This window comes from Meriones unguiculatus, chromosome 2 (genome assembly GCF_030254825.1).
Source record: "Meriones unguiculatus strain TT.TT164.6M chromosome 2, Bangor_MerUng_6.1, whole genome shotgun sequence".
Lineage (NCBI taxonomy): Eukaryota > Metazoa > Chordata > Mammalia > Rodentia > Muridae > Meriones > Meriones unguiculatus.
This window is the reverse complement of record NC_083350.1, coordinates 37450202-37466957: the sequence shown is the minus strand read 5'-3', so window position 1 is coordinate 37466957 and position 16756 is coordinate 37450202. Positions and strand designations below refer to the sequence as shown.

At 40.4% G+C, this 16756-nt stretch overlaps 1 protein-coding gene across 2 annotated transcripts in view; it reads left to right on the top strand.

Moving 5' to 3' along the window:
* Positions 1 to 2970: 2970 nt before the first annotated feature.
* The window catches only part of Prr16 (proline rich 16), a 204879-nt gene continuing 191093 nt past the window's right edge, over positions 2971 to 16756 (top strand). The window contains exon 1 of one of the 2 annotated variants that reach the window (XM_060377279.1): positions 2971 to 3385. In XM_060377279.1, coding sequence (XP_060233262.1) covers positions 3227 to 3385 — 159 coding nt within the window. In that variant the 5' untranslated portion in view covers positions 2971 to 3226. The remainder of the gene's footprint in view (positions 3386 to 16756) is intronic. The other variant, XM_060377281.1, reaches the window with a different exon arrangement.

Here is a 16756-nt window from a genome sequence, read left to right as displayed (position 1 = left end):
AGTCTAAGATGAGTTAAAGCTGGCTCCCAAAGACAATTTCAACTTTCTACTTTTAGTTGCTGTATAATATGCATAGATGTAGATAGGGTCATTTTTTTTCTTTTTTTTTTTTTGAGAAAGTTGTGATGGGGAATTCAAGAATATGCTCAGCATGACAGTGATTTGATTTTGAACTACAACAGTTCGGTTCAGTAGCAGTAGCAATAGATATCATTATGGCAGATTGGAATTGTTTCTGTTCTGTTCACTCTTTAGGGAAAGATCTCAAGTAACCTAACATTTACATGTATTTTGAGAGAATTTGTAGAGAAATTTTAATCTAGCAACATGGCTGCTCTGGCAAAGATCACAACCAACTAGGTCTGTGTGATCCAGCTGGAATATAGAGATGCCTTTAATATAGACATACCTTTAATAAAACATACATACCTTTATATATATATATATATATATATATATCCCTCTGGCTGAAATTTAGTATATACCTTTAATCCTAAACAACGATATCTAATTGAGAGTGAGAGAAAGTGATGAATCAGAGAAAGATTTGACAGAATGAGTCAGAGATAGGATATGCCCAACTCTCAGGAGAACAGACAGGAAAGAGAAGCTACTTAAGAGTAGATCAGAGAGAGAAGGGTCAGGGGAGCAGGGAGTGCATGGAGACAGTATAGCAGAGTTCAGGACAACAGCACAGTTTGGTGCAGTTACACGTGGTTCAGTTGAGTTTGTACACGTCTGTTCAATTGCGCAGTTCAGTGCAGTTAGTGCAGTTCAGGGGCAGTATTTTCAAGCAGAGCGATTTAGTCATAAGCTCAGAGAGGCCAATTTGAATCAGTCACCTTGGAGAGAAGTTTGAGCCAGCCGTAGAGTTCAGAGAGAACTAGAAAAGGTGGATTCACTCAGCAATAAGTCTCAAAGGCCGAAAACATTTTAGGCCTGGGTTAGCAGATGGAGGCTGAAATCTGAAGCCTTCAAGGTCCAGGCTTACAGAAGATTAGAGCATACAGAGGTTAGAAGCTTCCAGGCCTAGGCTTAAGAAGAGATAGCACAGAGATAAAAATGCTCTGGACTCAGCCCAAGCCGTGTATTCATAAAGCTTGGGTATGGCTCTCATCTCATCCCCTCTTCTGAGAAAATAAAATCAACATTTACAAGAACTAGTCATCATGCATGGGATATCACAACATCTCCTCTTCGCCATTACCCTCTGTAAGATCGTTGTGTTTTGAGTTCTTAGACTTCCCCACTCACTACAAGGACTCAAATATTTGAATCTAGATGATCATTATTTTCTCCTTTTTTTTTTTTTCCTCACCATAGCTCCTGCCATCTCTAACATCTATTTTTCTCAGATACAAAAAAAAAAAAAAGTGATTTGGAATGTGCAGTGGTAGTGTTTGTAAACTGGATACAACTGGATACAACTAGTTCTACTGATACAGCTTCATAAAGGAATCCAAAGAGGTAAGAGAGGACCACCCAATTATTTCCCTCTGCTTCAGTAACTCCAGCATGTTAGTCATTTAACACTTTAAATATTTTTCTGCTCCCGCTCCCCTATGTTGTTTGCAAACTGGCTCTTTTAATATTTTACCTTTCTATTTCTCTGATACTGTTAACTGCTTCCCACCTTCCTTCTGTGTCTCTTAATTGTTTGGTTGTTTTTGTTAGCTTTTTTTTTCTGATTTCCCACTGGTTTGACCCCATTTTGTAATGTCTATGCTTTCATTCTCTCTCTCTCTCTCTCTCTCTCTCTCTCTCTCTCTCTCTCTCTCGTTTTCCTTCAGTTCCTTCAATCACAATTTACATACACATATGCAAAGGAACTACTCTCTTGGAGATTGGTTATTAGCCCGGAAATTAGGAAGAAAGGAACTGTCAGGTTTTCTTCATGTTGAAAGCATGGCCTCCAGACATGAAGGATGAGAAGCAAGAGCAGGAGCTGAGCTAAGGCAGGGCCAGGATGAGAAGCCTACCTATAAAGGGAATGTTCGGAGGAGTAGCAGAGTAGAGGCACCTTGCTAGGTCAGTAACTAACAGCCCGTGGATGTGCTTCTAAGGAAATTAAAACTTGAGCTAATGAGATGGCAGCCACCTCCTGAGAGTGAGCTAAAGGCATCCTATTAATTCACTTTTCTAGGTATCTTCCCCTAAACAATCTCAAAGTTGTTTCCTATTTGTTTAGATTCACAAGTCTTAGAAGACACATCCATTTATAAAAGAGAAGTTGGAGGCAAATTCTTACTACACTTTCACTGGAGATGTTCATCATCAAAAACGTACTCTAGCATCGGTCACAAAAAGAGAAAAAGGGGAAAAAAAGAGTTGACATAGATAAGACACAAGCAAGATGACTCAGGCAGTCTCAAGGGGAATTTCTAGTGTGACTGCATTAATAAACCTGCCATTGGCTTTGTAGAAACAGCAGTGCTATCCTACCTCTTCCAAACACCCTAGTAGATTTTAAGTGTTTCAGGTGTTGAGTTTCCCTAGCTGTGTCCAATGCCCCACTGCAGCACCCTCCCTTCCCCGCATCCGGACCAGCCGCAGAAACAGAAGTCTATTCAACTTGGTCATCGGGAGAGTGACTGAAGGTCTCTGAATATTCCTTGGCGCTGGATAGACATTTAGGGTCACTTTACAGACTGGGACTCGAGCTTCTGATCACACAGTGGTTCCCTACGGACGAAGCCAGGTCTTTGCTGGAGGGCGCAGCCGAAGGAGCCTGGGCTGGCTGGGAGAAGACACGCAGCCTCGGGCTGCGGTGATAGGGACCTTTCGGAATGAGGATGTAAGGGTGGACAACTCGCAAACTTGTCCCCAGGCGCGGCGGCGCTGAGGAGGTCCGGGAGAGACCCCAGGGGGATGTCCCCGGGGCGGTCCAGCTGACAGCACCCCCCGCCCCCACCCCGGCGGCGCCGCGCGGCCCCTCTCCACCCGCGAGTGTGCGTGCGAGCGGCGGGCGGCGGCGGGAGGAGGCGCAGGCGCGCTGCTCGCCCGTCTGCAGCCCCGCGCCGAGCGCCTGGTCTCGGGGAGTTGATGGCAGCACCACGGTGCGGCCGCCCGGCCGAGCGCACGGCGCAGCCACCCGCCGCCGTCCGCCGAGCAGCCGACATGTGGGGGGACCGGGGTGGGAGCGGCCGGAGCAGCACCAGGGACCCGGGCGCGCAGCAGCCTCCGCTCGCTCGCCTGTCCTGACCTGGCTCGCTCGCCCCCCCGAAGAATGTCAGCCAAGTCCAAGGGGAACCCCTCCTCGTCCTCTGCAGCCGAGGGACCGCCGGCAGCCTCCAAAACCAAGGTGAAGGAGCAGATCAAGATCATAGTGGAGGATCTGGAGTTAGTCCTGGGCGACCTGAAGGACGTGGCCAAAGAACTTAAGGAGGTGAGAGGCGCAGGGGTGGGAAGGGAGTGGGGCTCCCCGCGCCCCTCGGGTGGGTTCCGGTCCCCCCTTTTCGCTTGGGACCTTAGCATTTCCAAACTCCCAGCAAGTACGGAGGGATGCCTGCAGACCGACTTCCTTTGCTCTGGCTACTCGGGAGAAGAGTTGTAGCACTTTCTCTCCTTTTTTAATCAGACGGAAATCAACTAGTGTTTTAATCGATAGACCCGGCAGGATGGTGGGAGGGAGGGAGGCAAGCGACTGCCTGCCCCGGACTGTCAGAGGTGTCAGGGGAAGGGGTTAACTGGGGGTGTGTCGACGAGAGAAGACGAGAGCACGGGCTGGCCCGAGCTGGTGCGATGCTCTTCGCCTGCCCTGCTGCTCCCCCCGGAGTCCCTTGGCAAGTCACCCCACGGCCTGGCAGCCCCTGGAAGCCAAGCTGAAGGGGGGCGGCTTCTGGGCCCTGGGCCAGGCCAGGGAGGGCACTGGGAGGGGAAGCTCGGCTCCGGTTCCCTTCCTCTCTTCTCAAGCCCCACTAAAAGAAGAGGGCGACTCTGGGTACTGACCGGAGAATTCAGCTTTGTGGAAGGGGAGATGTCTGGGACTTTCTCACTTTCGCGATTCCTGAAGCATCTCCTGCCCTTTCCCAAATGTTTCCAGCAACTCTGGGCCTTCGCGCCACTCCGAGTGTCGCCATTCTTCACTTCCTTCCTTTAATTCTGTCATCACTTGGCATTGAACCTGAGCTGTAGGGCTTACTGGGGCGTGCGTATGTGTGTACCTCTGTGTGCTGTGTATGCTTTGTAGTCCTGCCACTGGCATCCTGGCTCCTCAGAACTGGGATTGTTTTCCCCTCCCCCGCCATTCCTCCCCCCACTCCCCGTACTCAGCCCCTCCCCGCTCGGGTGAGATGGATTGGAGAGGTGTTGAGACTGCCTGCGTGCCTGAGGGGTGTCTCCTTCTCAACCTGGCTGCCTCTGGTGGCTGGGGGATGCCTAGGGTGCTCTCTCCTCTCCTGGTGCTGTTCTGCGGTTCCAGCTGCAAGAAGGAAAACTTCTAAGGTGGTGGTGGTCTCCCTGGAAAGATCAGGGGAGGAGCAACCGTATCCTAAATCTGAAATTGTAGCTAGGTTTCCGAAGTAAAGAGGAAGGAGATGTGAGGTCTTTCTCATGATTGGCCTCTAGAGATTATCTTCCTGTCATTTCCAGCCCCGCTGAGAGGAGTCTTCCCAGCATTACCTCAGTGCACGAATCCAAAGCCTGTTAGTAAGATCCATGGTCAGAGTTCGTTTTGCCGGTGATGAATGTTCCTGTATGTTTCTCCGCAAACAGAACACGGTATTGCCAAGGTCCTGAGAGTGGTGGTAGGCACCGACGGGTCAGGAAACTTGTTTGTGTTTGCAGGGTTTTCCTAGGCTCGCTTATTTCACAACTAGCTGGCAGATGGAAGGGTTATGCCCCGAGAGCGAACTCTAAAGATGTTTGTTCCTTTGTTATCCTTTTACCTGCTGTGTTTGGTTGGTTATGTTTTCATTTGCAACATTATCATGCTTTAACAAAAATGAACACTTTAGACCAGTTCCTCTTACACACCCCTGCTTTGTATTTTTTTAAAGGAAGTTGACACAGGAAACCAATAGCACCAAAAGGTATAGTTTGTTTTGTTTACAGGATGATACTAAGAGAAAGGTAGCTAGACAAAATTTTGTCTCTGTGGGTCATAGGTGTCAGGGCACTCACTGTTTTGGACAAAATTAACCAGAAGCCACTACTCATGACCTTGGTTCTTTGCATTATTATTATTTAGGGATTTTAAGAGCAAGAAAATATACGAGAAAACATTTAACCTCTCTCTAGGTTTTGGTTAGAATTAGGGATGCAAATAGAGGAGTCTGTTAATTTTTCCGTGTATTCATTAAATATATATATATATATATATATATATATATATATATATATATATATATATGTTAGGGAAAAGTACTTCATAAAGGATTAAAAATGCAACAAAACAGAAGATGAGATAACTTCTTCATTTGATGCTTGCAGGGTTTCATTCACTTCCAAGGCCTATCTGGGTAAAAATCTCAACACAAGCCTGAAATTTATGAGTGGGAAATGATGTGATATTGTCAACTAACTTTCTGTGGACATCATCATCCTAGGCTTGAATATGTCAGTGTATATACTAGAACTAAACCTCAGAACAGGCTATTTATATAAGAAGAATGGGAGTTATTTCCAGGACAAAATATTTATAGGGCATGTTTAACCTATGGCATCTTGCAGTTGTGCAGCCTTGGTCTGTTTTTGAATGATAGAGCATACATGACTAAGCATGTTTTTCATGAAGTTTTAAAGAACACATAACTGAAAACTTTTGTAAACTCTACAAAGCTTGTTCATTCCTCTACCCAAGACTTGTTGCAATTAATACATCAATTGCCATATTTAATATTCTGGCAGTACATATGATGTGAAGTTATACACGATATAAATTATTACATGCAATATTCAATTCCTGTATTGATAGTACTGTGTTTTTAAAGTATAATATATTTTGATATAAATTAACAGTGAACTTTTATTAACTTGGAATAAAAGCAGTTGTGTAGCTGTCAATCACTACACAGTATTTGTTTTCTCTTTTTTTCCATTTTAATTACAACTTAAGGTTTAAAGAGTCTACCTTTTCTTTTTGTACAAACCTCATGAATAATACTTCATTTTTGTTTGATTACTTAATATTTTTGAAAATAAGATATTTTTGCACATTTTCTATCCCTATCTTTCCTCTAAACCCTCCCGTTTACTGCCTCCTTTTCTCTCTCTTTTTAAAGTTCATATCTGAGAATCTTCTTACATTTCACTTTCTTTATTTTCAGAATATCATAATACTGAGTCCGTAAGCAGTACAGATTTATAAATGAACATATACTAACTAGTGCTAAGTGTCAATTTCTTTTTTGCATCAATAGTTACCATAGCCAGTAAAGGCAATAATGTCTTTCTACATTACTGATGTTTAAGGATAAATTAAACACTTTCCAAGTAAAATCTTGTGCATGAACAAATGTTATTCATTTTAGTAACAATAAAAATGGAAGCGTGCTTATAACTTTAGGTGCTACATGTTTGTAAAAGACTATCAGTGCCATATGAACACATGTAGAGAGCTACATTTCAGTCTTTTTCATCATAGCCCAGAAAGCTAAATGCTTCATATATGTGAAAATTGTTTCAAAAGTTGTTTTGAAGTTTTATTCAAATGGGAGGGTGAATAAAACTGCCTTTGGTTTTTCTAGAAATCCCATCTCTCTCTTTATAATATCCAATTCAATTATAACTGATTAAATAATTATGAATGAACAATGAACCAGAAAAAGAGACAAGGACTGCTCTTACTGAACAGACTGGACTTTCTCGTGTGTTTATTTACTACTTAGCAAGTGTCTTAACCAGCTAGTACAGTGGCTAGATCCGGCTTGCCTACCTGAATTCAAAAAGCTATTATTAAAATAATCAATATTAAGCACAGTTGTTGGGGCTTGGTCTGATACTTGTGTTCTGATGCTAATTACTGGCCCTCAAGAACTGGTTGCTGCCTTGATAAACCTATCCTTGTTGTGTATCCCTGCCTAACACACTATAACCGATTGGTTGATTAAAGGCCTAAAACCTGAGCGGGGCAGAATGGGGTAAACATGGGTAAGGTTCCTGGGCTTTGGGAAAAAGAAAATCACAAGAAAAAGGCAAACAGACAGGAAGAGAGGAATCAAGGATGTCATGATAAATTAGCATGGAGAATAAAGCACATGGGCAGGAAGGAAAGACTCCAAGGATGAAATGGTCAGGAAAAAATATGAAAAAAATTAAGAAGTATCTTAGGATTATGGATGGAAGATAGCCCAAATAAAAATGACTAAGGCGGGTACCATTGGATGGGGGCTGGAAGATGGATAATGAGGTTATTGAGACAGCATAGATAAAATATCTGCCCAGACCAATATAAATGAGTCAATTATAAAATTTAACAGATTTCTGAGTCTTATTTTTATGAAAACAGATTAAATAATACCTTTGCAACAATCATAGGGAAAATAATAACATTGTACAGACCAATACCCTCCTTTTAATTTACTACAACACACAATAGTATAGCAGATGTCACTGGTCAAATTTTCACTAAGAAATGCAGAAACAAATCTACCGCTTAAAACATTTCTCAAATAATTCAAAATGCTGGTGGTAATCTCTTTTTTCTGAAAGGACGTTCCAGCCTGAAGATGAAAATTGTGAAATGTTCTGCATTAAATGTTTGTTTACTGGAATCTTTAATAATCAGTCTTAAGTGGTTTAGCTGAATTATCTTTTTGTTCAGACTATTTATAGCTTTTAACTTTGTAACAACTCACGGTTTTAAATTTTGTCACAGTACTATTATATAAATGAAGCAAAGTGTAACATGCTATGCATAAATTTTACATTTATATTAAATAAGAAGGGCATTTGTGAGTAGGTATCAGGGAGGCAATATAGGACTGGTTCTCTTAGTGAGCTAGGATTATTTCATGACTGATTTCAAAGGTAATTAGGTTAATCTGTGAATGGAAAACACAGTTTTTTCTTATAATTTCATACATAAATTTAATTTATAAATATAATTTCTTATAATTTCATACATAAAAACAGGTGCAACTGAGGTTAAACTTAGAAAACTTGGAAAATCCATCTGGCATTGGTTAAAAATAGAATTAACAATTATTTGTCATATATTTTTGCCTTGGAGTGTTCTTCCTTTTTAAATAAATATCAAATGCATTATGTGTCTTGCCTGTATGTGTGTATATTTGTGCACCATGGAGGCCAGCAGAGGGCACAGGATCCCCTGAACTTGAACTCACAGGTGGTCCTTAGCTAGCATGTGGGTGCTAGGAATTGAATCCCAGGCTGCTGAAGAAGAGGCAGTGCTCTTAACCACTGAGCCATCTCTTGAGTCCCCTAATGGTGTTTCTTGTTGACTTGAGGTTCTGTGATTTATTGCTCTGGGAAATCCTACAGTACTTTTAGTTAATGAATCCATGCACATAGAATGCATTATAAGGCAAACTATAGAGAATGATCTCTGTGGCGTTCGCTAAGTTCTAAAATTAGGAATGAATGGAAGCCAACAGCACACTTAATAGTATGAATCCCCATGTATTTACTACTCTGCATTTTACCATACCAAAACTGAGAAGCATTTTAAAAAATGTTAAAATATAACTTTCTATTAAATTTTGTGCCTTAGAATGCTAGTGAGAGGATGATTCTGTAAGCACAGGTATAATTAATAACCACCTCTTACCATCTTTCTCTCTCTCTCTTTCTGTGTTAATGAATTAAATCATTTAACACATAGAGAATTAGCTGGTAAGAAACTCAAGCAGCTTTAAAGTAATAGTATGCTTCAGGCAATAGTAAAGTGATAGATAATAAAATCAATGTAATAGATTTCATTGTTACTTGGATTGTGTTTTTCCACATTGCTCCTCTGAGGATTTCAAATATTTAAGTCTATCTATTTGGAGAAGAGAAAGGAATACAAATCTGAGCTAAGCATACTTTCTAAACAAAATAGATGACAGGGTCTTTTTATGGAGCTAGTTTATAAAAAATTTCACAGGCAATTTTTGAGAAGTAGGTGATAAAAATTGCAACGGATTGATGATAAATTCTGATTGAAAGCCTGGTAAATGATATCAAGATATCAAGCTTCCAATATAAAATGAATGTGCAAAGGGCTGGAGAGATGGCTCAGTGGTTAAGAGCACTGTCTGCTCTTCCAGTAGTCCTCAATTCAATTCCCAGCAACTACATGATGGCTCACAGCCATCTATACTGGAATCCGATGCCCTCTTCTGTTTTCATGCAGATAGAGCACTCATATGCATGAAATAAATAATTTTTTTAAATTAAAAAAAATAAATTTATATATAAAATTAATGCCAAACAAAGGATACTATTTTTCACTTCTTCTTTTTTTTTTTTTTTTTCAATGCAGTTTATTCAGGAACCTTGAACAATCATCTGACCCTGGGGAAAGCCAGCCCACAGCTTAAATAGCCTCTGGGTAGCCAACCTCAGCATGCCACGTGGGCAATGCAGATAGGTCCACATACATGGAAGCAAGCCAGATCCTCAGCCTTAGCCAAATGTGGAGTTGTTTGTGACAGAGAGCACTCACCATCCGGAAGGTGGAAGGCAGAAACCAGCTCCATCTTTCAGGCGCGGCATTACACGGCTCTCTACAGTTCCCCCTTTTTGTTTTAGATGCATCAGGCAAGAGTAGAGGTCTGATCTCTGATATTAGAAATAAATTGGGACTTTGTACTGATGTTCATTTAGGTGTCATCCACCCAAAGAGCATCAGACCCGTCCGATACCTTTTTCTCTGAGGCGGGACCTGGGGCATCAACCTGGATGCAATCAGACATGCTCTTCTCTGGGACCAAAGCGGCTGACCCTGAATGCAGTGCTTAGCCTCGCATCCTGAGCATAACATTTTGGCTTTTTATGGTAGCCAACCATGCTTGGGGAGACTGTCCTGTTTCAATGGCTGTAAAGGCCTGAATGGTCATGGCTGCATTACGCTGTTGTGAGACTCTAATCTTGCATATATACCACAGGCAAACCAAGGTGACCAACACCAGAAGGCCTGCTAACGCTCCTATGCCCGCCCATTCCTTCAGATGATTCATAGCTGCAGCAATCCATGATGATAATCCTGTGGCTAGTCCTGCGTCCACTCTGGTAGAATTTATCGTGGCAATGGCCACTCTCAGCTGCTCCATCGTAGTATCGAATTCTCCAGTCCAATTACCTAAAATATAGCTCGACAATTGTTTAGACAGATTTGCAGCACAGGGAAAATTCTCATGTTGTATGCTAGTGACTCAAAGTCCAGCGTACTTTCATTGACAGCCAAGTTGAGTGATTTGCCATAGGGTATCAATTTGCTCCTGCATGGGGTCAATCCTCTGATTGAACACCATCAAACCTCCTTTTAGTTGAGCATTAATTCCTTTTTGTACATCTAAGGCATGAGCTACATTGGCTAAAAGGTTATTCAGGGTCTGAGCAGTCTGCCCAGTATGACTCATGGCTAATGCCCCCGTGGTAGCTCCAACTGCCGCCAATGAGATGGCAGTAACAATGGCAGCTGTAATTCCAAGATCCCTTTTCTGTCTGAAGAGAGTCATAGCGTGAGGGCATCAATGGGCACAGGCACCCAGCGAGGCATGCGAGTAACCAGCTAGTAAATTTACTAGCATTACAGCATTGGGCAAAAAAGCAAGTATCATTACCACAATTACTTGGCTCTATCTGGCTAATAATGAATAAAAATGGGGGATATAAACAAACAGGTGTGGGCTTATAGGAAATATTATGAGAAGCCTTAACCCCCTCGTTGGAACATCCTGCATCAGTTCTAGAACTAGCAGTGGTGGTGTCCAAGGTCTGAGTAGGTTCAGGAGACCATTGCCCCCAGGGGCGAGACGTGCTCCATGTAAATTGACTAACTCCATGTTTTCTTCCACTTTTGAAAGTCATTTAAGGTTCTTAAATTATTTTTTCCCTTTTTTTAAAATTTTTCATCAATTACACTTTATTCATTCTGCATCCCCCCCATAAGCCCCTCCCTCCCCTCCCAATCCCACCCTCCCTCCTCCCTCTGCATGCATGCCACTCACCAAGTCCACTGATAGGGGAGGTTCTCCTCTCCTTTCTGATCTTAGTCCATCAGTTCACATCAAAAGTGGCTGCATTGTCCTCTACTATGGCCTGGTAAGGCTGCTCTTCCTCAGGAGGAGGTGACTAAAGAGCAGGCCAGTCAGTTCATGTCAGAGGCAGTCCCTCTTCACATTACTATGTAACCCAATTGGACTCTGAACTGCCCTGGGCTACATCTGTGCAGGGGTTCTGGGTTATCTCTATGAATAGTCCTTGGTTGGAGTATGAGTCTCTGGGAAGTTCCCTGTGTTCAAATTTTCTTGTTCTGTTGCTCTCCTTGTGGAGACCCTGTCCTCTCCAGCTCTTACTATTTCCCAGTTCTTACATAAAATTCCATTCACTCTGCCCAACAGTTGCCCATCAGGCTTAGCATCTGCTTTGATAGTCTGTAGGGCAGAGGCTTTCAGAGGCCCTCTGTGGTAGGTTCCTAGGTTGTTTCCTGTTTTCTTCTTCTTCTGATGTCCATCCTCTTTGCCTTTCCGGATGGGGATTGGACTTTTTAGTTAGGGTCCTCTCTCTTGCTTAGTTTCTTTAGATGCACAGGTTTTAGTGGGTTTGTCCTATGTTGTATGTCTATATGAGTGAGTATATACCATGTATGTCTTTTTGCTTCTGGGACAACTCACTCAGGATGAAAAGGATACTATTTTTAAACTATGTTTTTTTCTGATTTCAGAAATTATATAGTATTATTAAACATCTGGGGAGATGCTTCCAATGAGAAAATAAAAGATAATATTACACTGAAATAGATAATGCTGAACATTTTGTTATATTTATCTTCGGTCTTTTGGTATGGCTATTTTGATGAGCTTGAAGTAAGAAAAATGTGAATTATATACAATGCTGTTATCTGTTTTTTTAATAATATTGAGTATAACTAGCACACGATATAACTACTATATGGTAGCTATAAGTTAAGTGATAGCCCTGTTAATGTTAGCCATACAACTTATTTGTAACTTTTTGTGGTTATTAAACATCTATTAAATATTATTAGGAGCAGCAGCTTTGGTAACAAATAAAGCTAGCAAAACTACTGCATTCCACCAGGTTGTCTTCTAAATACTCTTCAAAATACTAACCCATCTAATCCTTATAAGTGTTATTTCTCAGATGTAAAAAACTAAGGTGATATGGATTAAGTTCCTTGCTCAAAGCCATTTGTACAAAAGTGAACCTTAAATATCATGTTTGCATTGAAAAACTAGACATTTTACTCCTCTGTTTTATGATATCATTTATATTTATTTTGACTTTGTATTTTCTCAATAAAAAAATGGAAGCTTTAAATTCTTCAATCCATATTGTTAAGCTGTCTTGCAGAGTTTTTCTTTTCATTATTTTTTCTACCAGCAGGAGAATACATACGGATGCCTTTTCAGATTCAGAATGACACTTAAAACGTATTTAAGCCTTGCTATAGGGATTACTATTTTCCTGGTAACAGTCGTTTTTATCTTTCTTTCTTCTTTTTTGGGAAGGTATACTTACATTTAGGTACTGGAACTGAGGCAACATTAATAGTGGATAAATTAGATCCTGCAGTTTTCATTTTTCAAATAAATAAGTGCATCAGTAGACTGTGAATGTTGTGCAGCTTTTCAATATCATTGCTTAGAACATAAAAGGGAAATGTAACAAGCATGATTCTGGGGTCTCATGTTATGTACAAATGTGCGTGTGTGCGTGTGTGCATGTGTGTGTTTTAGTGCCAATCATTCAACTGAGAGCCTGTACATACTGGATAAGTGCTCCACCACTTATCTACAGCTCCAGTCCTGTACAGGTCTTTCCAGGGAAGAAAAGATAATTTGGGAAATAATCATGTTATATTATTGTACTACATTGAAGGAAGGGTCTATCATGATGGCTGGGATTTGACAGTTGTTTTTGCTTTTTGCTGTATTTGATGAGTTAGATGAGTGAGAGAATTTGTTGAATTCTTTTTTTTGTTTTTTCTGAGATAAGCTTTTTCTGTGTATCCTTGGCTGCCCTGGACTCACTTTGTAGATGATGCTGGCCTCAAACTCACAGAGATCTTCCTGTCCCTGCCTCCCATGTGCTGCAATTACAGGGATGCACCACCACAGCTTGGTTGTTGAATTCTTAAATCAGGGAAACAAGTATTAAATTGATTCATAATAACATGTGTATTTTTCTATTCTTAGTTGTGAGCCATTTCCCTTCCACCACATTAAAAAATACAAAAAAAGTAGCCCTACTTTGAAATCATGTTTGTTTATTTCCTTTCTGGTCTATATATGAGCAAACCATTTTCATTATATTGATAGGTCATTAGAAAAAGACTTCTCTAAATTAAAATTTCCTGTATTGTCTAGGAGGCTAAAGTCAGTGATATCATCTCTAAACAAGAACCAGAAACTGATATTTATTGAAATGAAAATAATAGAACCCTATCTAGTTAATGCTCAAATCAGAATACACTCCTGAGGTAACCTGTCAACTTAAGACAAATGTTGCCTCATATTACATGAATTTGTCTGTGTATTTATTTATTTATTGTCTGAAGATGGAAAGATAGGAGGTCTCAAAGTGATTAAAATCCCAGATCTCACTTCCAGCTAAAAATTACAAACAATGTAATCACAGAATATTACTGATGATCCTTGTCATTCTTCCTGGACTGTGCATATGCTACTCAGACACCGTTAAGGACAATTCTTATGTGTAGAATAACTGAAATGACTCAGATTATATGTGTGTGTTCAAGTCTACTGTTATTACGATGTTCAGCGCAGCGTAAGTAGATTCTTCCCTATGAAAAACATAGGCTTATCTGGAACAAGAAACATTTGATGATTCCTAACATTTTTTTTTCTCTAACACCATCCCAATCATTAACACTGCTGGGCAACTTTCTTTCCTCACATTGTACCTTATCACAAAATTTAAATTATATTGTATAGAACAGAAAAATGCCAAGTTCAATAACACTGACCAACTCAATTTTCTTTTGATGTCAGTGGTTCTTAATCTCTTCTATATATCATAGTATTCTGAACAAATGTCTACATTGATGATATTTCTCCTTAAATCTGATTTATGCTATTGTTAAGTGTCTGCACACATTCTTAGAACTTTCTGTGGATGAGAAGAATTCAAGCAAAGGGCTAAAACAACCACTGAGTTCACTCACAGGCGTTCATTCTGTACTTTGAGCTTTGTCTCTAAAGTTAGTTCTCGTGACACAAACTAGAGACATGTGGGAAGAAGAAAACTTAGCTGAGAACTCGCCTGTATCAGACTGTCCTGAGGCCATGTCTGTGGGCATTTTCTTGATTTCTGATTGATGTAGGAAAATCTGTTTCACTGTGGGTGGTGCTACCTTTGAGTTGGTGGTCCTGGATTGTGTAAACAGGTAGCTGAATTTGAGCCGGAAACAAGAGAGAAAGCAGCTTTCTTCCATGGTCTCTGCTTCAGTTCCTGCTTCTGGGTTCCTGCCTTCAATTTTGCCCTGACTTCCTTCAGCGATGGTTCATGACCCATGATTTGTAAGGTGAAATAAAAATTAATCCTTTTCTCCCCAAGTTGTTTTTAGTCAGTGTTTTATCAGAGCAATTGGGATTCAAGGTATAATAGATGGTACTATTCTAGGGAGCGCATGAGTAGTTTATAAGGAATTCAACTTATTTTAGAAGTTTCTAAGTGTCTATGTGTTAAGTCCACTGCTCTCCGAAATTGTCAACTTCACACATGACTCGTGGCTAGACCATTTTGTTGTTTCTAACCTAGTATAGGACAGCACAATGTTTTACTACAACATAAGGAATTTCTAGAACTCATTTTTAAGCATATCGTGTTCTTAAACCTTGCCCTAGGACTGTACCTTTCCTTATTGTTCTTAGTTTTCTCTTCAACGTGTATTCATGAATTATGAAACGTATATTGAATCTCTGTTAAGTGTAAGTTGTTGTTCTGAAGACCCTGAAAGATATATTCATGAATAAACTTAAGGACCCACCCTTAAAGAACATTACTTGTGGGAAGGAGAGCTTTAGTTTTGGGTGAGTTGTTACAGCAGCACAGAATGCTCAAAGACCATGCTAAGTTACACAGTGACCACAAAACACAAGACAAATCCATCTCCCTCTTTCTATTGATTTCTAAATTAATGCTTTGAAAATTTCTTTGAATAATTTCTGTAGTTACTCCTGAATGAGATCATGGTTTCAAATGTGAAGGTAAGCCTTTGGAGCTCATAAGCACATATGTTCATCTGTTATTTTATGGCAGTGAATCATATTAATATGTTCTAAAATTCCAACTAGTTGTGAACACCAGAACTAATAACTTCATACTTATGTAAAACAACTCTCCTGATGAGAATTTCTGTTGTCAAAGATGATTGCATTAAAATAATCAGCTATTGTTTTCCTTTCAATGTTTGTCAAATTATTAATGTTTACACACATTGGAATGAGCTTTTTAGGTGTGCTGCTTCTACATTCTGAGTTCTTTTGTATAATGCATAAACAATTGTGACCAAATTTCTGAAAAGAGGAATCTTATGATTATAATAATTACTCGAGGTATATAGAAACCAAACATAGCTGTACAGAAGGTAGAACACCATGCAATGGACTGGATGTTACTCTTTTTTTTTTTTTTTGTGGGTGTGGGTGGACAGGGAGCTTGTGTCAGTCACTAGTAGAACTGCGGAAACTGGCTGGGACAAAAATAACCCCATTCCTTATCAGCATAAGCAGATAAAATCCATCAAAGAACTGAGCAAGCATTTTCTCATTTTCAGTACAATTTTATGGAGGTTGGCGATGGGCACTTACGAAGCATCTCAGCTTGTCCTTGAGCTCTATGTTGTTGTCCCTGCCTCCTAAAGGCTGGGATATCATGGGCTCGGGTCACCACTCCTGGAGTGACGCATGTCCAAAGCCTCACTGTTATTTGATGGGGAGCGTGAACAGCCATTTGTAAGGAGTACCAAGTAAAGATATTAAGGGCTGAAACCCACCGTTCACTTGAGGGTTAGCCTCTCCCTTCTACTTCACTCAAGGAAGCCACTGGCCTTCCCCTGTCTCTTTGTACCCTTGTATTATTTTTTAACGTTTTTTTTTTTAGAGGATTCATCTCAAAATATAAATGAAATAAAATACAATAAAAGTATTTTGGTTAAAGTTCTCCGAATATTGCCATATCATTTCTTAGTTTTCCTTTACAATCAACGTGAACCAGTGGTCTGTTCACCTTAACAACTGTTACTTTTTCTTAAAGCCATTACAACCAGGTCTCTCCTCATCACTACAGAAAGCTGTCTCCGCCCGCATTGCCAATGGCCCATTTATTTAATCCTACAGTCAATTTTCCGTGCCAGGATTCTGTGCTATATTAGGTGCTAGGGTTAGTATCACTTGAAGTCTCTGATATTCTTTCTTCTATGTGTTTGAAAGTGCTGTGTTTTCTCACCCTATTGATACTCCCCACCTCTGGCACCTACATTTATTCCCCCTCAGCGATGTCTGAACTAAAATTACTATGTTTTGTCTGTAATTCACTTGCTGTTTTTTTTTTTTTTGTTTTTTTTGTTTTTTTTTTTTTTTTTTCTGAATAAATTCTATTGCTA